Source organism: Cupressus sempervirens, chromosome 10 (genome assembly GCF_028749045.1).
Source record: "Cupressus sempervirens isolate cs-2001-9-10 chromosome 10, ASM2874904v1, whole genome shotgun sequence".
Taxonomy (NCBI): domain Eukaryota; kingdom Viridiplantae; phylum Streptophyta; class Pinopsida; order Cupressales; family Cupressaceae; genus Cupressus; species Cupressus sempervirens.
The window spans coordinates 37,578,682-37,589,553 of NC_143127.1; the positions used below are offsets into that span (position 1 = coordinate 37,578,682).

The following is a 10,872-nucleotide window of genomic DNA, read 5'->3' on the forward strand; positions in this document are numbered from 1 at the left end:
ATCCACAAACAGATGGAGAAACTAAAGTGGTTTGTTGAACATTGATAGAACTACTTCATAGGTATAACATGAAGCATACAAAAACATGGGATGAAAGCATAGCATACATTCAACATTACTACAACTTGGCAATACATTTGTCTATGAACCTTTCATGATTTAGACATGTTATGGCTTTCTACCTGCTAGCCTGCTTGATGAACTTGCAGCGTAGCCATGTGAGAAAAGTAAACATGTTGATTCAGAGGTTGATACTGATAGGGCTTAATTCTTTGGCACAAAATGGATACCAGATTGACAAGAGATGCTGCTTTCCATCCACAAACAGATGGAGAAACTAAAGTGGTTCATTGGACATTGATGGAACTACTTCATAGGTATAACATGAAGCATCCAAAAACATGGGATGAGAGCATAGCATACAATCAACATTACCACAACTTGGCAATACATTTGTCTATGAACCTTTCATGATTGAGACATGTTATGACTTTCTACCTGCTAGCCTGCTTGATGAACTTGCAGTACAGCCATGTGAGAAGAGTAAACATGTTGATTCAGAGGTTGATACTGATAGGGCTTGAAATTTGTTGAGTGTATCAGAGTCTCAGACAAGTGGAGCTCAAAGAGCAAGAGAAGCTTAGGGACAGCCAAGAAAAGTTAAGAATTTATGTTACCAACAACACACTGAACACAAATTCAAGAGGAAGCAACAAGAAACGTTGAAAATCTGAATGGACCTTTTTCAATTCGAGAAAAAGTCAATAATAATTCCTTCCAACTTGATACGCCACATACATGGATGTGTATTCAATGAGTGAACCAGAAAATTTAGGATTATTTTCATTTGATGTTGAGCTTCCAATGTTGGATGAGGAAGAAGAATTGATTTACCATCCATGGAAGATCTCAATTAAAGTCCATTCGAGGAAGCTTGAGGGGAGTATGGATCTTCATAAAAAGGGAAGGCAAACATGCCGGGGGCTACAAGCAACATAATTGGCTAGGTTGAAGAGTCAAAACAACCATCACAAAATGTTACCCTTAGGAAGATGCTGGCAAGAAATTTTCACATCTTATGAATCCATGAGGTTTGGGGACCAATTGCCTCCTGATTGGGTAAGAGTAATCTGAAAAGTAGGTCTTGGCTACAATTGAAGGATCAACCTTTCCCCCTTTCCATCAACGTGTTCCTTCATAAGAAAGACTTGGTTTTTGTCAGTTTGGTAAATTGAGGAAATGTATGTGTACATGAAAATGCACTTAGCACCAATGGAAATCGCAATAAAACCCAAATAAACACTCAGATTGGACGAAACGAGATAAAAAAAGCATAAAATTTAACAAAATGAAACTAATCAAACCTTTTGTTGCATAGATATGCCCATAATAATCGATTGGATGTTTGCTCATAGTGAAAATCAGTCAGCATAATGACACTCAAAAAGAAATAAGTGAGATGGAGATGAAATGGTTAAGTGTACATTATATAGATTTTGGATGAGAATCAATGGAGGATTAGGATGAGAGGAAAAGAAATGGGGTTGGAGGATGGATTAGTTCTCTGAAGGCATGAGATGATGCCAAGTGTCACTCAGAGAATGAATGAGAGGGAGATTGTTTTGGAGTATGGGTAGGATCCTGTCATAATGGTGAGCTTCTCCTTACACTTAAAAGGTGTGAGGATGAAGTAGAATACTGGAAGTTTGAATTCCTTGGAAGTATCATACTTCGGAAGAGAGATTCATGTTGAGTTCCTTCCCAAAAGGGGAAAATAATTTGAGGAGGAAGGGCAAGATGGGCAGTGAATTTAAGGTAAAAGATGACTCTCACTTCATCATGGATAAGCAAACGTGCATAATATTAGGAGAGGGAATAAGTGAGTATTAGGATTAGGATTAGAGATGAGTGGAAAAAGTTGGAAGATGTGACCAGGGAGAGAAAATGAGAGATTTTTTTTTTATTTAATTACCACGAGAGAAAGGGCTTAAATTAAATAAATTGTAATATTTATGAAATTTAGTGGAGGAGGATACAAAAGGTAGCATAGGAAATGTAATTAAAATAGCTCATTACCTTAGGCTAATACTTACAATACCTGGAAGAAAATAAGGATTGTTAATTGAATAATAAAATATTATTTAATTACTATTAAATGACAGGAGATTAGATAAAATACAGATGAATGGACCAAATGTAAGAGACCAATTTTAGGTGTGTACAGTATGTCTGATTGTTGAAGACTCAAAGTCATCTAGAAAATCCTAGGAAAGAAGACAGTCTTGTGCAATTTTTAAATTGATATTTTGTTGCTTATAATGACTAGTTTGGCAGTTCAACAAGCAGTATATGTGACATTCAACCCAATGAGCACCACATTCACCTAGGCAAACACATTCAACAAGAGGCAAATGAATTTATGCTATAATAGAAAATGAGTTCACTTTGAACACGCCAGGGCAGAGAACACTAAGGATTTGGGCTGTTTATTTCATCTCCCAGGCATTTGGGTTCATGCTTCCAACTTCTTGGGACAAACCGACATATGCTTAAGAATGTTGGTTTGCGCATTCCCAGCCACTGTTGGAGCAACATATGGAGCAGTGCGGCATAAAGACCAGATATTATGACCCTTGACTCATGTTGAGGAGTCACAAAGTTCATGTTCAGACCAACATTCACCCTTGTTGTGTACTTTGACTGTTGAAAGTTGATTTGAAGAGTGATTTGCTTCTCTAGAACGAATTTCCATGTTTCAGTCATTGTCTAGAGTATGTTGCTTCATTTTCATGCTTTTAATTGCTTTGGTAAAATCATAAAATGTTTTGTTGAATATCCAAGACTATTCCATATTTACAAGGATTCTAAAATTGGTTTCTTCCAAATGGAACTTGTTTTGAGTTTCTAGCTGCCTAGCGTAATTGGTAAATTGACTAAGAGTATTTGAGGTGGCTAATGGATTAATCCCTTAAGATATTGATTTTGAGGATAATCCTCCCAATTACAAATGTAAAACTTGTTCTTTTCATGCATGCCAATTATGAGTATTTAAAGGCATATACTATCACTTCATCTACTTTATTTTCTCTGTTTACATTTTTGAGTACTCTACAAATGCTCATACACCTTTGGTATAAACTTCATTTTCTTAAATAATTGGAGGTTCCAAGATCATTTTTAATTATATGTAATTTTTGGGGGGGCTTGATATGTAATGCCACCTCTACAAGGACTAATTTCTGTTAGCAGTTACTACCGTGGTTACTTTTTTACATGCATGCCGGTGATAAACACATGCCAGGATGGCCACAAAGCACACAAATACCTAGAAACACAGGCAAACGTGATGACTGAAAAGCACAGGAACACCTAGAAACACAAAGTAAGGTGATGACGGCAAAACACACAATCACCAATCAAAGTTGCATGGGGACAGGGGTACTTGGGTACTTTGGGAAAAGGTACGGGTACACAGCTATTCTCGAAAATAGGGGACAGGGTACTTGGGTATATCAATTTTTTTTAAATATAATTTAATATTTAGAGAAAATCTGAAAAAACTGAATCATAATAATGGTTTTTCAAAACAAGAACAATGATAAAGTTTGCAGATGTAATGTATCATTTTCAATTTCAGATTGCAACATGTTTGTAACAATAATACATGCTAAGTGTTTAGATGCATAACAGAGAAGACAAAATTTAAACATGAACAAGAAGATGATAAATCATATAACAATGACATATTGCAAATGATAAGCTTCTGCCTTGAACAGTGTAAAGTTTACTGGTAATCAGTATTATATCAAACTTTCAAACTGTTGACGTATTGAATTAACCTTGATAAGCAACAAGCTGATATGCGAACAAAAAACTGTAAAAAAAAAAAAAAATCTTGATCAAGGTCCTTAGCTATGATGCTCTCCACTGAGTGCCTAGTACTTGGGTCTGTGGGTAAGTGTACCCGGTACTTGGGTACGTGGGTACATGTACCCGGTAATTGGTTATGTGGGTATGTGTACCCGGTAATTGGTTATGTGGGTACATGTACCCAGTACTTGGGTATTCGTCCTAGGGCTGTGGGCATGCATAACCATGCAACCTTGTATAAAAGCATTTCACCTCAATTTTTCATTCTCTAGCCTCCTTCCCCTTCAACAAAGATTGGCACATGTAGTGCCTTAAAAGCTGATGTCCTCCCACAATTGTTGTGTGGGACCAACCCAGTTCTTTTTTATTTTTCTCATTATCATTATTAATGTAAGGTTCTGTAAATTCTATCTTAGATTCAACACAAATTCGCTAGCTGTTTCAAATGCATCATACTGAACTTTTGTAATATTGTCGTATAGAAAATTTCCAATAGTTGCTGCACCAAGCACAGCATAGTAAGCTTATCTAGCACAAACAGATTTAATGTTTTCTCCTCTCTTGAAGTTGACTGCATATTTAGAACTTCAATGATTGATCCACAAGTGCATCAAGCAACAGTTTTACAACATTCTTCGTGTTAGATCATTCCAGGGTTTTTAGCCCTTTCAAAATCAGTTAACAATCCTCTATAATCCTTGCCGAATCTATCATCAGTCTCTTCTAGATCCACTTCTCGAGAAGGCCAATCTTTCATTGATCACTTTCTCCACAAATCCTTCCCCAAGCAAATCTTATAGCTTGACTATGGAAGGTGTTAGTCAACTCACCCCCAACAATGGTTTCACATGACTCTACCCTTAAAACTCCTATTTTAACAACACCCATTGTGTTTCTCAACTTGCATAATTCCTTGGTGAGACTAACATTAACTGAAATTTTTTCTTTCATTTTTTTTAAGAGACTAGAACTTCAAATTCTTCTTTCCTTGAAAATAATATAATTATTTTGTCTACGATCATGAAATTCAATTTTATCACACTATCAGGGCCTTGCCAACAACATGTAGCACGAAAACATATCCATTACACACCACTTAATCTTGATAGAACTGTAGTTGTCATACAGTGTTTATTATTGGAATTGATAATATTTGTTATCCATTAGTGTATTAATTGTCATTGGTTGTTACTCTCGAGTGGTTGTAACTGTTGGTTGGTTGACGATTGCATTCCTCTTGGCAACCATCAAATCCTTTAAATATATTGTTTACCGCCAATGAAGATAGCAATGGAGTGTGGCATGAAATGTAATCCTTGTTGACCATCTGTGTTGTCCTTCTTTATACCGAATAGATGAGCTAATAAAGATATATTTTACTCCTATATCTGGTATGCACTACCATCTGTATTATTATGTCATATATGTAATTTACCAGGTACAGTAGTAAACAATCACTTGTTGAAATTCCCCTTTCAAATTGAAGGCCTTTATCTAGCCATCTAACTTTCATGTACATGAGTGCCAAGTAAATTGTTAGAAAGGCCAGGGTTGTCGTTGCACCAAAAGATTGACCTGTTAATGTTCAATACAACCAATAGTCTTATAGATCTACAAGGGCGGTTAAGCCATGTCGCAAACCCTACGAGGGATGCTAGCCCACTGCCAACAATCCCCCTCCTAGCATCACTCGCCATGGCTTGCAAGATTCGAACCTGTGACCAAGCTCTGATGCCAATTGTTAGAAAGGCCAAGGTTGTTGTTGCACCAAAAGATCGGCCTATCAATGTCTAATACAACCAATAGTCTTATAGATCCACAAGAGGCAGTTAAGCCATGTCATGAACCCTACGCGGGACACTAACCCACTGCCAACATAAACTTTATCCACAACTTTTGTGCCATCTCTATAGAGGCACAAGTATTTCATTGCTACCATAAAAAAATCCACCTACGTCACACTTTTCCCAATATGCATTGGTTTTGATAATGCTCTTCCTCTAACACAAACCTCCATCTTTCTCTTGTGGCTTTAACCACACTCTACACAACATCGAGTTCTCGCTATGCTTGGCCTCAACTTGGACATGCTTTTCGAACACTTAATTTTTCCCTTAAGCATTTAAGTCTTTACTTCTGGGCAATCCAATTTTCATGACCATGCAAGACAGATTTTAAACAAAATCCCTGATATATGCTTCCATTTTTGCTGATGGTTTATTATCTATATGTCTGCATTTTCACAAACTTCTCAAGTCAGTGCGCAATAAATCTTTGTTGGACTGGCAGATTTGTTCCGTATTCTGTTTTTATTTCATTGTTTTTTTGCTTTTATATTAAAAAAGCATGTACTCCTGTATCAACTTCCTGTACAGATGTAAGAATCAACTCTCCGACTCTTCTGTTGAGAAGCTCATTACTCCACCTGAATTCTTGGTCCTTGCCATCTTTCAGCTCATCTTTCACTTTGTAGTTTTCTTACTTGATTTTCTTATACCTCAAGCCTAACAGACACATCTTTTCTTTGAAGCAATATTCACAAAACCAATTCATTTTGGATTGAAAACCTCAAACCATTACCATACCTAGATAACTTGCCAGCTTCCCACACATGATCAAATCTAAGGTCAGATTGTAAGATTCCATCGCACACTACTTTACAATCAGCTCCTCTTGTTTCAGGCCCAATATTTTCTTCACACTTTGGACATCATCCCACTTTGGGTCTTTATTTCGTCTCTTTTCTTGATTATTAACTTCATCTATAAATAACCTCATCATAGATATGCATGACCTTTCAAAATGGTGCACATGAATTTTACCCTAATAGAGATCTTCTATCAGATCATATGCAGTTTTCCTCAATATCATCATTCAATAACTCCATCCTTCTAGGCATTAATTTTACACATCCTTCCCAGTCTGGCATTTATTGTCTCTTCAAATCCAAGCTTTCATTTTGCCTTGCTTGGGTGATCCTCTTGTTACTCGTCTTCAACATCACCACTCCCGATTTTACTCTCCTATATAGGCTAAATCTATGGTATCCAGTCTCTCTTACACAACTCTCAACATTTCTTTATAATCATTTATCTTCTTCATATTCTACCTCTGGTTAGTAGAATTCCTCTCTTGACTATTTTATGATTTCTTGGATCTACTCTAACTACACTACAAGCTACACTTTCCCTCACTTTCAAATTCAAATCCGCATCACTACTCTGCCATGTACTAGAAAATATGGCATTCTTCATTGACTTATCATAAATCTAATATATAAGCTATCTGGAAAAATACTTTAACAAACCCAAAATTCTACTCTCTGTTCTTAAACTCAAACTCAAATACTACATTATGTTGACTATTGGGAGTTCTAATTATCTCTCTTAGAAATTACACTTAGTCACTTCCGTTCAAGCTACCATCTTTGCGAAGTTCATCCTTTCAAGTTCAAAAACCCTCTCCATTGTCCCAGCCTGTATATTTAGCTTAAATATTCTTGGTAGTTGTTGTTGGAAAGGCCAAAACCAAGATAGATATATTAATTCACCTTTCGCCAATTAAAACATTATTGTTGTTGAAATAAGATCCAAGCTACAAAATTACTAATAGGTTGACTTAAATGCCCTGGCAGCATATGTCCAAATGTCAACATGTTTTAGTCATTGTCAGTTACAGTTCAACTTGCTGCATGTTCCCCCTCTTAGCAAAGCAACTCCAGTTCTCAAGTGGTGAAAGAAGAAACAATCGTCTGTTCTAACCTACAAATGACTTTGAAAGTCAACCCTGCCTTCTAGCTTTTCAGATCTGCCACCAAATCTGAATGTTGGTGGGAGACGAGACCACTATCCATTCTATACCTACTTCCATTTTCATTTCCCTGGGAAAAATGCCAGTCATCCCTTTCATTAAATGCTTAACTTCTAAACTTCTCACATTCTTGAGCATGCAGAAGGCACCTGTCTTTTTCCACTACTTAATTCTGAGTGGGATAAGATCAGGATGATTGCTCCTTCAATTTCCCTACTTAGAAAAGAAACTCCAAGTTTCAGTTGTCAAAAGAAAGAACAACCATCCATCCTCCGGCCTAGAGATGCCTTCGAAAATCAACACTGCCTTCTGAGTTTCCTGCTCTGCCATCAGATTTGAACTTTGATGAGAGACAGGCCCACCATCCCTTCCATACCCATTTCCATTATAGGAAAGGGTGGTCATTCCTTCAAATACTTCACATCTAAACTTCACAATTGAAAAAGCAGAAGGTGTGCTAATCCCGGAATGGGATGATCACCCTTTGTCCCTTCTCGTCCTACCTTCACTGCAGCAAAGATTGACTCAACCTCAAAGGTGGAACCTACAATTCAAGATTGGCATTCGTCTAATAAACTTTTAGTCTTCAACTAACCAGGGACAAGGTCAGCTACTTCTTCCAATGAGCAAAAGCTGGTTTGAAATTCACAATCTTTAATCTCGAAAAGAAAGACTCACTTTCTTCCCTTAAATCGAAAAAATGAAGAAACCACAGCCATCTCCAATTAAGGAATGGTCCACAACATGCAAGATGTGATGTACAGCCAAGGATGTTCCTACATCAAATTCAGACTTAACAAGTGGATGACTCTTTTCTAAAAGGTACAAAGTTACAAACAGAGTTATGAGCATGACAGTTTTTTTTTTTTTTAATAAAATGAGCATGACATTTTTATCTACTTTTATTAACATTTACTAAATTTCTATATGAAATATTGTTTTATAGATATGGTGCATATAAATGCTAAAACCGATTCATCAAGCAATTAGTTATGTTTAGTTGGAACTTGGCATAAGCAACCTCAAACTGTATATGGTGACATATTCAAAGTAGATACAAGTGTTCTAATTTGCATTAAATGTGTCAAGTTAAAAAATAAGAGATGTACTGTGTAGAAGTATGTCAAACTCAATTTATCTTCTCAAAGCTCAGACAATGATAGTTATGTCCACAAGAAAGAAGACCAAAAACGTTACATAGGATTGGTAGCAAGAGCCCCGACAAAAATATTGAGCTAAAAGGCTCTTCGCTAATATATAGGCCTAAATGCATCTAGTATATTTCTTATTCTCAACTGTCACAGTCCAATTAACATATATAGATCCCATCTTGATTTTGAATGGATGCCCCTAATATCCCTCACATATTGTCTGGGCCGGAAGCAGGTAGACAGTCTTCATAGTCACTTCGAAATCAAGGAAGCTATGGAATGCAGAAACATAAAATAAACAAATCCTCAATGATTGTCCTGGCATGCATATTAGGCAAGATCATGCAACTGAAATAACAAAAATATTTCAAACTAAGCTACCCTGATAGTTGCCATTTTCATTTTAATAGACAATGTTTATAACCTAGGACACGGCTCAATCTAGAATTTCACACGTATCTCGTTTCCTGCCATACAAACACCAAAGGTGCAAACATAAATCTGATCAACTTATAGGTCTAAAACTATCTAAACAGGTGCTGTCCATGACTCGCCCATAACCAAGAGCAGACAAAACAGGAAGCATAAGTCTCGATAGCTATGCACCATGAACACCATCACTGTCATAGTTTGTGGACTAACTGTAAAAATGAAAAACAGGTACATGTATTTTGGATTCTAAAGATAAATGCTATACCAGGACGAATGGTTCAGAGAATAATCACAGTTCTGGTTCCTAATATTTGAATAAGGTATATAATTGCTAATAATACTTACAAATTCTTGCAGCAACCAATCTTAAAGAGAAGATGAGCGATACTTCCAGGAGTTTTACGAACTTCAGCGGCAAAAGAAACCCCACTGAAGTTTAAACCGAGGTCATCATCTAGGCAATTGCTCCACCGGTACCATTGGACTTTTTCGCAGTGAAATGTAGTATCATATCTCACATTAAATCAATTTCACAAGCTTTATCAATTGCTCTAAAGATACGTCCGTTGTAGAAGGCGAGTTCAAGTTCCCAATTTCATAAAGCACTGCTAACATTCCTATTAAAGGAACCATTCTACCTATATTGTCTTTTGACGTCATCGTTTGAAAAATTACACACAAATCAAAGAAAAGCCCAAATCTCATACACTCTCCACGCACCAAATTCTAGCAAGGGTTTAGCCCGTGTACGACTAAGTAAATATACATTCGGGATTTGGCCTCCGTGAGTATATACACATCGGCACTGTCACAAGTTCGTCTCCCGGGCAAAATATAAAAATGGGCGATAGGGTAAACGATTTTTACCTGATTAGGTGCAGAATTGGGTTGATCGGACATAAATTTCGATACGGCCAATAAAAATGTTTCAGCGAAGTCGCAACAACATCCAACCATCGTCGAAATGAGGAAGCCGATCAGTATTCGTGACCGATTGTTTCCATTATTTGATTATTGCTTTGACACCCATCAACCATAGGATTTGCTGGACTAAGTTCTTGAAACGGAGAATATAGCGCCTCCACCTTGCGTCACGGGAATTAGTTGTGAGTGGCCCTTGGTTTCTAAGGAAGAGCGCTGGTTTAAGCTACTGCTCACCACGACTGGAATTTGACGGTCACCTTGTCTGTATTCGATAGGCTATATGTGGGCGTCACATTAGCTTCTTGGTCGAAAAATTGACAGTTTTGGAGTAGTTCTTTCGTCCTTGATTATTTTTTAATAGGTTATCTTACTTCAACTTTAATTTTTTTTTTTTTTCTATTTATTTAATTTAATTAGTTACTCCATTTTGAATTCGTGTATTTAATTTATAAATTAATTTATTTATATTTTTTATTTTTATTTATTTCAAAAATTAATTAATTAATATCTCCACTTTTAATTCATATATACATTTTTTTTCCAATTTTTAAAATTGATTGAAGTTTTAGTTTTTAAATTATTTTAATTAATATAGTGTTTTACTTTAAATATTAATTTTTAGTTTAGTCAATAAAATCTTATTTGTGCGAGGAGCTCTATTTTTTAACTATATTTTAAAATATTT

At 36.2% G+C, this 10,872-nt stretch overlaps 1 protein-coding gene across 10 annotated transcripts in view; it reads right to left on the minus strand.

Moving 5' to 3' along the window:
- LOC149532447 (uncharacterized) overlaps positions 1-10,442 on the minus strand; it is a 36,859-nt gene extending 26,417 nt beyond the window's left edge. For 7 of the 10 annotated variants that reach the window (XM_089806647.1, XM_089806646.1, XM_089806653.1 and 4 more), the window contains exon 1: positions 10,131-10,442. In XM_089806647.1, the coding sequence (XP_089662773.1) occupies positions 10,131-10,220 (90 nt within the window). In that variant the 5' untranslated portion in view covers positions 10,221-10,442. Of the gene's footprint in view, positions 1-9,608 lie in introns of all 10 variants that reach the window. The other 3 variants (XM_089806651.1, XM_089806650.1, XM_089806654.1) reach the window with 2 other exon arrangements.
- Between the last annotated feature and the right edge of the window lie 430 nt (positions 10,443-10,872).